Source organism: Periplaneta americana, chromosome 8, assembly GCF_040183065.1.
Source record: "Periplaneta americana isolate PAMFEO1 chromosome 8, P.americana_PAMFEO1_priV1, whole genome shotgun sequence".
NCBI lineage: Eukaryota > Metazoa > Arthropoda > Insecta > Blattodea > Blattidae > Periplaneta > Periplaneta americana.
The window spans coordinates 85735699-85750548 of NC_091124.1; the positions used below are offsets into that span (position 1 = coordinate 85735699).

Genomic DNA, 14850 nt, shown 5'->3' on the forward strand with positions numbered 1-14850 from the left:
ATCAAATTCTTTTTCCTTAGTAGGGGTTTAGAACAAAAGCATCAACACTGTATATAATAAATTAACACTGAATATTTTTCACTTTTTTTAATCCACATCGTCATTTGACAAGAACATTTTCTGTGACTGTCTTCATTTTTTGTTTTAGAAATTTGCTATAAATTGTATAACATGGGTTTAATAGATAGTTCTATATAATTTTCTAAGTTTGTTGTGAATTTATACTTTGCTACATATTACAAAAGATTTTAATTTTGGCTAACAAAAACAAAGGCAATGAGGACTTTTGTGAGGAGTTCTATGCTCTTTTATTGTAACATATAATCAGACATTCATGTCTATATTTCCTGATATGCAGAGACTATTTGGCAGTCAGCAGTGGTGGTTTGTGAAGAAGTGCAAGATTTACAGAAACCTAAAGGGAATATACTCCTTCACGAATATATGTGGCGGCAACTTTTTGCTACCACCACTTCATCAGCTCTTGAGTACATGCTTCACCACATTGCTGATAAGTACCAGACCAAAGAAGACTAAAACATCATGTGTAAGAAGAGCACAACTCATTGATCATATTTTCAGTTATTTGGGTTCCTTTTTTATATTTATATTTTTAGATACAGTATTGATTCCTTAAGCAATAACTTGGTCTAACACAAATTGTTACTGCACTCTGTATCTATTCATGTGTCTTCCATTGTTCCTGCAACAGACAAAACCAGCTGAAACTGATTGATTTATCTCTTAACACATTGGGGACAGATTATGTTGTATTTACCAGGTTTAGCTTTCACTGCATTATAAGGCCTACTTATTTGTTATATGCAGCTTTTACAACAAGAATTTTTTCGAACAACAGTGACGAGTACAAAGAACTAAAATGGAAATATGAAAAAAAAAAAAAAATTGTATTTATTCGATTATCTTTTTGTTATTTTGCAGTACAGAGGAGATTGAAAAGCTTTTTTTAGTTCAACATTTGAGAGTACATCTTCTCAAAGTTTTTGTTTTCCATCAAGTTTTTATTCTAATATGTTTATGAATCCTTCTATGATTCAGTTGACCTGCATGACTCATCCATTTCTACGTTCAATTGTCATTTTAATAAGAGTTTGTATACTCAATATTGATCGTATTTATTCTTTTTTGTTTCCATTAGCCTATTTAATTTATCTCTCTTAAGAATTTCGTCTTGGCTACTGGTACTTTTTTATATATGCAATTACTTGAAGACCCTGTCTTACTCTTCTGTAAACAAGTTGTTTTATGTGATTTTAATTGTTTCAACTTTGATATTCAAATTTCTTTTTACTTTTCCTGTCTTATGATTAACAGCCAGATGGCGGAATATCACATCCAGGTATATTACATTTTGTGCCTTGTTTTACTACTTTGTTTATTAATAACAATTTTATTCCTCGTAATATTATATTTCATTATTATTTGCACATTTATTTTTCACTCTCAGTTTTACTCAACAGCAACTGCTGTTGGCAAATAAGTTGAAAAGCAATTGTTTGTGTCATTCAGTTTTCTTTGTCAAGGAATTGCCTTTTTTTTTTTTTTTCTAAAAAATTTTCTCTTATTTCACTTCCTATTCGTGTTGCCAGCTGTTCTGTCTCTCTTTCGCCACATTTTCACAGCCTGATAATGTGCACCTCCCATGAGCTGGTAAAAGAGGTATTGTCACTGCTTTGTAAGTGATGAAAGCAATATAGAGAGAGGGGATTTTATCAGCAGTTTACACTATCTCATTACAGAATTACAGTATTTTATAATTTGTTATGAGTATGAATACAAAAACAGAAGTCTGCAATCACTAACGCTGCATAGTATGAGAAGTCCTTGATCATTCGAAGTTGCATAGTAATTGACATGATTTTCATTGGGAATAATAACTAGCATCTGTTAATATGTATCACAATATATGAAGCGTATTTTCTCTTGTTATGCAGATTTTATCATATACGTTTGTTTCAGACCTAAATGTATGTATGTAATATTACTTTCATTTTATTGATTATTTTGAAAATCCAGAATCTGATAATTACCTTTTGTGAAGTTATAATATTCTGTCCATCAAGAATTGTACCTGATTCAGGTTTTGGCGCCAAATTTGAAGACTCTATTGGCTACTTGTTCTTTTTATTAATTTTTTAGTTTTTTATTTAATGACACTGTATCAACTACTAGGCTATTTAGCGTTGATGAAATTGGTGATAGCGAAATGGTATTTGGCAAGATGAGGCAGAGAATTCTCCATAGATTACCTGACATTCGCCTTATGGTTGGGGAAAACCTCGTAAAAACTCAACCAGGTAATCAGCTCAAGCCGGAATCAAATTCACGCCCCAGTGCAGCTCCAGATCAGAAGGCAAACACCTCCGCCAACTGAGCTACACCAGTATCTGGCTACTTGTTCCATAGAAACGTCATTTAATGATATTCTCGAGAAATGTTACAGTGTAGTAGTTTCTTATTATCTGCCTGGTGATAGTGATGATACTTAACAGATGAATCGTGAAATGATGGTAGAGGTACGTAAATAGCCTTAGAATACCTGCCTCAGCTCAGTCAATTGTACTTGGACCAAGGCATGCAGTGTGGAATGCTAATGCTGTTATGATTAGTGTAACAGTGTGCCTTATGTGTAGTACTGTATATATCCAAATTAAATTATTTTTATTACTTTTTCAGCATCTTGAGGACAGGATATTAATATTAACCTACAGTTATGGCCATAAGTTAGAGTACTAAAAATGTTTTTAATCTTGAACATGTAAAAGTTTAGTGGTAGTGGTACTGAGTGAGTCAGTATCCTAGACTATTTGCGACCTTACATTCACTTTCCTTTTGTAAGAGTGTTAGGAATTATGGTTTTTATAATTAGTGTCCGCATTTGGTCACTTTGAATACAAGTTAGGTATCCCAACTTCATATCATTAATTCTTGTACCAAGAAGTAGCCATGTACCAGGTCATCCACATTATCAAGAAGTCCAGGGTTTCGTGAATGTCTGATATTGGTATGCAATTCCCATTGGAGTAGGAGGAACGTAACACGCAGAAAAGTACAAATTGAAGTAGATGACGATTATTATAATTCCATTCCTTGAAAATAATGTAGCACACATGTACTTGTTTGACATTTGAAATTCTTATCGAAAACTGTTTTATGCATAATTAATTATATGAGTGGATTTTGTATATTAATAATTACTTGAATGTTATGGCCTCACTTAACATTTGATAATGTGACAGAAAATCTGAATTCACATTTCTAGCACTATGATACACAATTATTTTGTGTGTTCTAAAGTATTGTCATCTTGAAATGGCATTGTGTGGTGGACAGATACTTTGTTCAGTGGTAGGTTTTTGCAGGGTACTCCTGTTTTTCCTACCGACATTCTACCACTTTTCCATTGATCATTGTAATCATATTGCCAGTAATTCATCTGATAAGAGAATCCTCCATCATTGCAGGCTAGTACACTAATGAATGGATTCTAATGGCAGTATACAATTTATACTATAAAAATGTTAATTAATTACAAGTGTGCTCACTAAATTACATTAAAAACTGTGGAAACATTTTGTGGCTATATCTTTACCAATCTGTTGTCTAGCATTCATAACAGAATACTTCACTATATAACATTCATTTAAATTCTTTTAATTTTTTTTCCTACTTTTATCATAGTTTAGGCTGTTTGGACTTAGATGGAAACATCAAGCTTTAAGTTTACCCGGTGTTCATTAGGTGTTGGTGTTAGGAAAGCTTATATTTTAATTATTCAGAATTTAATCAAAATACGAGGAGAATGGGAGAGGGCCATATTAAGCATTTCTTATACACTTGGACCTACTTAAAGTACAATTATTTATATTCATTGAAATTTGATAACATGAGATTTCAAAAGTAATACCTTCAATTCTTTTTCTCTCTTCAATTCTGCTTAAACTAGGGAAATTAATTGTACATACATCACAGTTCAGGTCTTTATTCACTTATTGTTTTACATTTCACAGTTACTTCCACGTTCTATATACTTCTTCTAGTTTTCAGAAAGTCCCTTTATCTCTGTCCTATAAAGCTGTCATCAGTATATATAAACCACTTTTTAACACCCTTGATGACAACATCAGTATCAGTGAAATGCTGCTGTCGAATTTCAGGTTCATAAAGTCATAGAGGAAGACCAAAACTTTATGGTGAATGTGGCAAGATAATACATTCGAAATTTTGCGTTGTATTTTCTACCAAATTATGGTATGGGATACATGAGACCTTACGTTATGCTGAAGAGCATGTTCTCATGTTTTCCTTTCTGGTCGAATTCGTGTGATCTTAGATCACATATATAACAGATTGCTCATCCCTATGTTAAAATCGGTAGCACTTTGAAGAGAACATCCACCAGGATCACCACCTGTCTGCCGTAAACGAACACGAGATGGCAGTAGAGTCGCTAATGCAATTCAAATGGGAGTTATGACGTGACTCCTTATGTAACAACTAGATGGCAACAAGTAAGCCTGACAAAAGTTGTTACCGTCAAAGCCTTTAAGGCCGAACAATCTGGTTATATATGATCTAGGGTGTGATCTTGTTCCAGGACGTTCACAGGGATTACCCCCTTTTGATCACTAAAGTGCAAGGACAATTTGATATTGACTGTTCCCCATAAAATTTCTTCAAATGTTAATGAATTTTGATAGATGGAATGTACTCTTCATTGAGAAACACATTTCCTGCTTTAAATGAATGTTGATGTCATCCTCCATTTTCATTTACTGTTAAAGATGAGCCATCTGGCAAAGAGAAAGAAGACTTCAAGTTATGGGTTAAGAGGTTCAAGTAATCATAATGAAAGTTATCAGATACACTGGCAAGATAAAAAAAAATAGGTATTACTTTTGTAGTGAGTCTTTTTACATTCTAATCTGTTTTACCTAATGGTTATTTATTTATAAGTAAAAGTTTTAAAATCACAGTAAAATGTATTGCTATCTTATAGCTTATTACTTAAAAGCCTGAAAATATGATTTCCTATTCTACAATTAATTTTACCTTTTATTTGATTTATTATTCTAGAAATGTAGGTGTTTCATGATTATACAGGTAAGCTGACTTTTTTGAAGAGAGTGTTAGTATTACATAGACATTGTAATTAACGTAATTTTAATATCCTGAGAAATGGTATGGGGATTGTTAACAGCTCTTGTGTACTAGTACAAATACAGACACGAAGATTTCGGTTTTTAGCTTATTTGGGTGTAGGCTGCAATGTCGTAGACTTCATTCTGGTTATTTTTTAACACGGATTATTCCGATGTAGAATTTAGTAAGTTACAGCTAAACTAATATAATTCTTTCATTGTAGGAATTTTTGTTGATATGTAGTACAAGTTTGGATCTCAAAATCATATATATTTCCATATTTAAAAATGGAAAGCATGATGTCTTATTTATTTACAATATATATCATTATTTTGAAGCTAAGTGTCGTACATATCTGTCCCTAGTGTGTTAATAAGCCTTTGACTGTTTCAAGAGTTTGGGTTTGTCTAAAATAATGCAACAGATGAGTTTTATGTCTGTACTACCTTAAAAATTGGGGGATTTTTCAAAATGTGCATCATTCCTTTCCAGTTTGTGTTGTGAATTCTGACACTTTTCATTCTGTAATTACTGACATCAATAATGAGCATGTGCCTTGTCTGAACTAATTAAATTTGATCATACATATTGTAAATTTGGGGGTTTCATTTTATGTAAGCACAGAGGTTATTGTTCTTAAAATGCAACTAGTTACTACGTGTTGGAAGGAATATCAGCGAAAGATTAGTGTGCACAATTAAAAAATTTCATATTGATTTTCATCATTTAATTTATTATATCTTCTGTCGCACAAATATTCAAGTGCCTTTGTGAAAGTCTTAAAGATGTTAAAGGTGTTGGTTAAAATTGTTAATGTTTGTATTTTGTGAGATTACATACTGTTTCATCATCTTGAATAACAAAGCATTGTTGTTTCTGAAATACGTTATTGTTTTCTAATGTTTTCTCTTTCATACTGTATTTTCAGTAGAGGTATACGAGGGTGTAAGTGCAGGTGCATTAGATATATTGTATATTAAAAATTCATAGCGTCCATTTGAAAAATTTCATATAAACAGAGAATTTTCAAAGTATATAATGATAATAGGAAATGTGGCTGTCAAAGAGTAGCTTAGTAACTACCAAAATTAAATACATCTTGCCACCTTAAATAAAATTCATTATTTTGAAAGTACTTTGGAACTTAGTTTAAACTGCTTTGTGTACAAAGTTATTTAATTTTAAATGCATAATGAATCGAAATTGTTGTTCACTGATGCCTGCAATTAAGAATGCATAAAATTGTACTCTTAACATCTGGTTTACAAAAGATTTTAGCAAAACACAAACTGCGTTTTTTAACTTGTCAAAAAATGTAATTAAACATATTTCGAATGGAAAATTCTGAAGTATATTATTATTGGATATAATATATGTAAAAACAAACTTTTAGGAAAATTCTGACATATGTAGACAGTCGTATAAGAAGACCAATTCACTTTTTGCAGCCTGTTATATTCTTTTATGGAGTATAATTATTAGTAGCATTCATCTGTCTTTTTTTTTTTTTTTAGTATTCTTGGAGAATTAAAAGTTTTACTTCATAAATCCCATAATTATATGCTTTGTTTTGAAACAGGTATGAAAATCTCACATTGCACTTTTCCTTTGCATAATAGATAAAAGTTTACTATGATGTGAAGAAATAATGCCAAAACCCTCTGATGTCATTGTGCACAAAGCCATTCATTATGTGCATGATCTTCAATTTTCTGTACTACAGCATTTTACTTCCCATTTAGTTTTTAGTCGTGTTTTAAATAACAGGAATATTTGTTTTAGGATTTTTATTGCTGACAATGTCCTTTACCATATTGTGTTTAAAGTTGCAGTATTGACTACATATTAATGATTTCCATCCAAGACCTCTCCCCAAGTTTTCCTGCTGCACACAACTCCGATACATAGCTGTTACTTGGTAGACTGAAGCACATCTCATTTGGTTAGTGAGATTATCACACACTGTAAAGCAGTATTTTTCCAAGGGCAGCAATAATAATACTTTATATAAGTTACCAACACTTGCCACTTAACATAGTCTTGCCAGTATGTTAGTAAGTTGCCTGTCAGCAATGCAGTACTCCCTTTACACAGAGCACAATGAGTGTGTCAAGAAAGTTGACGTAACCACATTGCTAATTCACAAAGGCTAGACTGTCATTGTATTTGCAAGTTCATTGTATATTGTGTATCTTAGAGTTGATTTAAAGGTATAACAGAGTAATGGAGTTAGTTGTTTGTTACTTTGTGAAATGTGGAGGGGGGCAATTGGAGTAAACTTTTTGCCTGGTATTACTAATATTGACGATGAGTTGATGTCTAACTTTGGGCATATGAAAGTAAACTGGTTGTCCTCTTGCATTCCATTATTTCGCTTAGATGGCTTTTAGGTTGTTTAGGAGTAGCATCCATTTCATACAACTGGCATATTGGTAATTGACAGTTCCTAATTCTATCCAGATGCTTTGCTTTACAATCTTGGCCTGTAATTAATCCAAAAGCAGTCACAGTTTATTTCTTTGTATAGGTACTAGAAATTATATTTTGGAGTACTGTATTTCTTTTCTCATTTCCCAGTTCTCAGTGTTATCTCACTTTTATGTTTTCTCTCTATCTTTCCATTAATTTGGTGAAACTTTTAACTGAATGAAAAGTAGTTCTATAGGCTGCAGGTAGATCAACTCCTTTACAGGCCAATTTTTCTGTTGTTTTCTATCAATTCAATAGTGAATGGATATCCATTGTAAGACAGTTTTACTGCTATTGTAGTGTTGGTTTCTTGGATGTCTGATGGTATGACTTCGTTCTTAAATTTATAGATTTTTTATAGAAGATTTTAAAGTGAAATCAGTATGCCTTCTAGTTTGCTTATGGTTCTTACTCTCCTTAGGTTTTATGATACCGGTATATATTAATTTTTCCGAAAACTGTGACAGTAGTATTATAACCAATAGAGTTTTAAGTCTTTCGGGATTTATATCCTCTCCTAGTTTCTGTAGTCAGAATTAAAACATTTTTAAGCTTAAGTGTAGTAAAAGTAAGGGATCCTAAAAGAAAAAAATAAATCTGTGAACATTTAAAATCAAGAGTTGGACCTACATATTTACAATTTCTTAGGCGAGAATGAGGCTGTTAGGAATTTATTGAATACATGATATCAATATTCTTTATTGCTAATGGAGAAAAACTTGCTCCGGCACTGGGGATCGAACCCAGGACCTTCAGTTCTACATACTGAGTGCTCTGCCACTGAGCTACCCTGGGGCCCATCCACAGCACCGGATCGAATTCCGCTCCTTTGGTTTTTCCTTTTTTGGCCTACTCTATGATTTTGACTTTATATTATGTCATCATATAGGAGTACACTCATATGAGTGACTTAGGCTGCTGGGAACCAGCAGTTATGTAATGTTAGACAATTAGATCTATATGATGATATTATTAATTTTTTATCCTACAGAGTTTTCTGTTATGGTGATCATTTATTAATTTTTCTCCATTATTGATAAATAATAACCACAACAGAGAAGTCTGTAGGATCAAAAATTAATATCATCAGGTCAGTATTATTTCATAGTCTTGTTTTCTTCTTTTCATCATGAAATCATTTACTATGCCAGTTTTATATGTACGGACCCAGAAACAAAATTTGGGCCACCTGAATTTTCAAGTTCCAGTTATAGCACACTGCGCATGCTCAGTGTTCACTGAACTTGGAAAATTCAGGTGGCCCAAATTTTGTTTCTGTGTCTGTACATAGTAATTTTAACTAATCATTCAAGTCTTACTTCACTGGGTGACTGTTAGAATATTCAGATTCCAGTCTGTCATTCTCAGAAACAAAATAAAGCTTGTGACCCCAGTATAAACTTAATTTATATAGAACTTCTTATGTGTTCTTTCTATAAAGTCTGCAGTCTGTAATGCTATTAAACAGACTCATATTATGTAGATGCGTCTTTGCTCTGTTGCTTGTTAAAATGTGAGTTCCTTCAACTTATTTGTACATGATTCTTTAATAATGTTCTCTATCTATTGTTTAATGTACCTAGATGTTTCGAAGTGAATTTAAAGTTGTCTTCAGGCAGTCATTCACTGCTTATCTTCATTATATTTCATTATTATAAGATCCAGCTCTGGGCTAAAAAATAGAGCCAATGAACTTGAATTTACAATTGCAAGTATTCTTTTTTTTTTCCATTGCGTGTGGTTTAACAGTGCTGTGGCACCCAAATCAGGACAGGGCTCTGTCCAGTCAGTCAATTCTAATTGTTAAATTCATCAATATTACAAGTGTAATACATTTTCGAAGTTGACATACTAAGTGAAGACAAATTTTCAACACACACACAAATACTTGCCATCTGTTATCAGTCTGTAGTAGGTATGTGATTGTACTTATATTCTCTTTTGGCTGGGTGTTCCTTTTATATCTCAACTAATTTATATGGCAGTATTACTATTATTTGCATTGTTATGAGGGAGTACTGTATCTTATTGTTCATTCAGTCTTATTGTAATTAGATCTTAATATGTTAGTGTTTTCAAATTACAGTTGTTCATAACTTTTAACAAATTAATATTTTAATGTGTTTGTTATACCGTGTTTAAGGTATTCATATAGATTATCAGGTACAACTATGTGTGTATCTAACGAAGTTTGCACAAATAAGCCGTGAAAACGAGATGTTACATGAAGATTTTCAGTTCCTGTTACATAAGCTTAATGTGGAACTACAAAATGCTCAATTGACATATCCACCATGATTTCAAAGTTGAAAATAAGCATCTTGAAAAGAATTTATTACACAACTTCCATACCTCTTCACGTTTATATTTAAAGATTTTATATACTTCTTAAGATCATTAATAAATAAGGTGGAATGGGGTAAGAGTGACACAAGGTTTTATTAGTTCAAATTGTTTAATGTTGTGTGAAGAAAATATGCATGTGGCACCTCATTTCTACTTTATTCTATACTGTTTCTAAGCAGTTGTGTAATTAATTGCATGACAAAATATCGAGGTACATTTATTTAATATTATATTACTGCTACTTCAATGTCACGATACTTAAGCACTTAACGAGTCTCCTGAGAATGGGATAATTATGCGCTAGTTTTCTGGTTTAGACTTTTTGTATCAGTTGAAGTAAATCACATTATGATATGACATGACATTTCTTAAAGCATATTACCAAGTGCTTGTGCTAATGTTGGATAGTATTTTCTATAATGTCTTTGAATAGATACGCTTCCTGTGTAATTTTCTTTTGTTTACATTGACCATGATGTAAGTCTGAAAATTGAGACACAAAGAATTAGTTTGGGTAAATATAAATCATGGTGCACACTTCTCTCAGCATGTTTGGGTTACACGTCACTTATATGGAAAATAACTGAGAGAAGTAGAAAATCAAAATAGCACACCCAGTAGTATAGTGTGTTTTGAATAAATAAAACACTAGGATATTGAGCAAAACATACTTAGACAGTGCTATTTCATATTTTGACTGTTATTTTATTAAATATGACCGTCATCTATTCATTCATTGTATAAAATCTTCTTAAATACTTGAGATTTCACTGTTATTTGGCATTTAATAAATGGATCAATTGATACAGTAACATGACAAGATTATTAAATAAAATATTTAAGAAAAATTTAACAAGTGTGCATTGGATCTGGCTCTACTCTTGCCCAATTCCACCTTAAAGAAATATACATGTTGAAGTTCTCTAACATACCAAATTCTTGTTACACTAATTTTTGGCTCATTGTTTCTGAAATTCGTTAAATGAGTGTCTTCTGTACAATTAATTCTGCTAGTTTAATTTCTTTTATACTTCCCACTGTAATTTACATCACAATTCTTCCAATAAATACTAAATTCTAAACGTATATCAGCTTATCTACACTACTTGGGGAGACAGAAAGAACAAGCACCTTGTTTATTTGCTGTGATATCACTTCCTCACAGTTTTTACACGTAGATTTAGAAAGTTTCGTGTTGCTTCTCACTGACGTCCATAATTCTAAGTAAAGTAATTCGTTTGTGCCTGAAACTTCAGCTTTCCAGGGTGAAGTCATTATGAAAGTTGTTTAATAAAACATTACTTCACTGGCTTGAATCTATAGGAATACAGTGCCATAAAAGATAGTTGTGGAAGCAGTTTGATGGGCAGAATGTGTCTCCAGTTCTACTTGTGTCAATTGATAAACTCCCAATGATGTGACTCCTTGAAGTAAAACCTCAGTATACTGCTTTCCTTCATCACACATAAAAGAGTAGTTTCGTATGTCAATTAAAAAGATACCTGTTAATGGATATAGGAGCAGAAAAGTGAATCCTGAGTACACTGGTTTCTGTCACCACATTTATAGGAGTAGTTTCGTATCTGACAATTGAAGATACATAAGTAACAGAAAATGTGCTCTCGATTTCAACATTGATAATAATGTTTAACGTGTAGATAAGTAAATATGTACAAATTAACAATCAATCTATATGGTGCATTTTTTAAACAATCATAATTATCGTCAAAGATGCTTTAAATTTGATACTGAATTAAATGACAAAATATTGTAAGTTTTTGTCACACTACAGAGAATTCCTATGCAGACTGGTCTCACTCCAACTTCTACCTAACAAACTTTGTGGTGGGCAGCAAGTGGTTATATGCTGGTATATGTAGAAGTCCATACATGCTTCCCACTCCACCCTTTACTGCTTAGCTTCCTTGTGATGAGCACTCCACACTGCCTCATTAAGTTGACAGGACATACTACCTGGGACCGGTCTGCTTAGGTACTCTCTGTATATCTCAAATTAAAAAAAATGCCATTAATAACATTTTACTTCCAGTACACACTGGTAATTTTTAATTAGAAATCATATACTGTCGCGAGGGGTGACTTTGTGCCACTCGCGAAAAACGTATGGAAGTATTCTTTAAGACCGTGACAAGGTTTTAAAGTCTACTTCCTTACGTTTAGTAGTCTTTAAAACCTTGTGACGGATTTAAAGACTACTTCCTTACATTTTTTTATGAAATGCGCAAATGGCACAAAGTCACCCCACTCGACGGTATTCAAAATACGACATTTTTATATTGGAAATACATATTTTGACGACTTTTTATTTATAAGTGGAGATTGTATTTTAGTTTTATGTTAAAATGTTATCATCTCGAAATATGATACATCTCTGCTGAAGGAAATTCAAAACATAATCATTAGTGACCAGGATATTGTCCTTTTATTACTTATGTTGAAATAAGTGTAAGAAAAATTACTTCATTACAATTGGCAATATTTCTGAAAGACCTTACTGAGAGGTCAAAGGTAAAAGACATGAATATTTGGAATATGTACATTACAAGTGTGTTTTTATGTGGAGTTCAAACTAAAGTTCAATATATATATATATATATATATATATATATATATATATATATACATATACATATATTTAATTGCTGTCAAAGTATAAGAGCTAGAAAATTTGTTCTTTGTTCATACATTTATTATAATAACGAAGCAAAATTTGAGAATTAATTTGCATTTGGATTGCATTCAGAGGTGGAAAAGTTAGCAGTTTTGATGACCAAAAGTGTTTTAGAGACCATCTTCTCTGCCAGAAAGAGAAGGTGCATATGAGTGAGTGGACGAATGATTGAAAAGAATAAATTTGATGCTTGAGAAATGGCTGTCAAAGCCATATGTTTTTAAAACTTCGTTGTTCGGAATAAATATAATAATTACTTGTCTTCATGTAAAACTTAAGTAAAAGAGATATTATTAAATTCATGAACAAAGTTGTTTTGCATGGGACCACAGAATTTGATGTTCTAAGAAAGCTTTATACTGAGGATTTTATGATAGAATTTTAATGATTTTTGTTCCTTATGATTCTTTACGTAAATTTTTTTTGTTATATGATGTAACATTTAAGAAACTGAACAGAGACTGAGCATTATAGCCCTCCAACAATCATCAGTTTATTAATGGCCAAATAAACTTTGATAAAATTAAAGCAAAGGGACGACATGAAAGTATCTTTGATAGACGTGTTGGTTTATTGATTTTATTTACATATATAGAAGTTAGAAATTTATTGCAAACTCATGATATAAGTACCCACCGATCAAAACTTTATTTTGCCATGTATACCCAGTTGCTGCTGGATATAGTTGCAAACCTCAAGACTATATTTAAAATAGATATACTTTGTTCCAGAATTATGAGAATATTATTCTGTTAAATCTTTATTTTTTATAGTATTGTGCAATATTGAGACGTATGGAAATTAAAAATGGAATGAAACACAGTTTTGTAGGACACTGATAATAATACTTATTATTCATTGAGATGTTTAAATCATTAATTGAAAGTTGTGATATGCATTGCACAGAGTTGTCATTCTTTGACGTTCTAAACTCTCTTGCAGCCAATTCACTTTTTCTTACTGTTCATTTATCAGTCTACTCATATTTTGAATTAATAAAATGAAGGCTGTTGTTACACCCACGTTAAGTACCTACCCTGGATTTGCACTTGTACAATTTGGCCTACTTAAATGTGTACATTTTGTTTTTACAGTATTATGTGGAGAAAGAAACTCATTAATGTGCAGTCTCTTTTATAATGAAAATACAATGTGCCTTTGCAATTATACAAAATATCTTATGTTATGTTAAGACTTTTAAGAAGTTTAAGTCGTTGAACAAGATTAGTACTTTTTCAAACAAGAAATAGAAACTGACACTCATTAATGTTAGCAATAATAAATTTATTATTATATTGTGGTTTAGTCATTAAACACAGCAAATCTTATTTTCAGTATCTTTATACATAAGGAGATGTTGTTTTTATGAAAGCTCTATGATGAAAAAATGTTGATTAAGTAACAGTTTTATTGTGTTATGCTTATGTACTACCTAGTCTACAGCAGAAGAGAAGACTGGAAGTTATGTTTCAGCAGCTATATAGAGTGCATGTAAGAAATATGAAAGTAACAGAGAAGAGTAATGTTTTTTACTTCTTTTCTTGCTCTCATTTATTCCTTTGAAATGTTACACTATTAAAGCCGGTTATTTCTTCTGCTGTGGCAGGTAAATTTCTTGCTTTACTTAACTGTCTTTCTGTCTTAGCTGTTAGTTTTTACGCAGCAGACAGGAATTGCTGCTATTCTGGAGTATCTATACAGTTGGATAATGCCTTCAGTATAACATAAAATATATACATATATATTACTCTATTTTGTATTTAGATTTACATTAACCAGGATTGATAATAAATGTGTTTGTGGATAAATATATATTGTTTTATTAAGTAGATCTCTTATACTGAATTTATTATATAAAATCAAATCCTAGGCTACATCTCGTTTAATTTAATTGCATTTATTGGATCTGTTTGATCATATAAATCTGCGGTTCCCAACCTGTGGTCCATGGATCCCTGGGGTCCGAGAGTGATTTGATAAGGGTCCGTGGATTCAAGGTATGCTTTCATGCAGTATTTTTAACTAAGTTTAACTTTACTATGTTTTCTGATTTTTATGAACTTCCTGGAATATTTGTTTTTTATCCTACTTTTCAGACAAGAGTTTTTAAGAGCATTCAGTTCACCCAAGGGACTTTTCTTGGCTTGCACATCTTGTGTAACTGTCCGACAGTATTAGTT

At 31.8% G+C, this 14850-nt stretch overlaps 1 protein-coding gene across 3 annotated transcripts in view; it reads left to right on the forward strand.

The window, feature by feature from the left end:
- The window catches only part of LOC138704844 (uncharacterized), a 40550-nt gene that overhangs the window by 21561 nt on the left and 4139 nt on the right, over positions 1–14850 (forward strand). The window contains exon 5 of one of the 3 annotated variants that reach the window (XM_069833157.1): positions 359–547. The exons of 1 other annotated variant lie outside the window; for it this stretch is intronic. In XM_069833157.1, coding sequence (XP_069689258.1) covers positions 359–537 — 179 coding nt within the window. In that variant the 3' untranslated portion in view covers positions 538–547. Of the gene's footprint in view, positions 1–358; positions 14481–14850 lie in introns of those variants that run through there. One more of the 3 variants, XM_069833156.1, reaches the window with a different exon arrangement.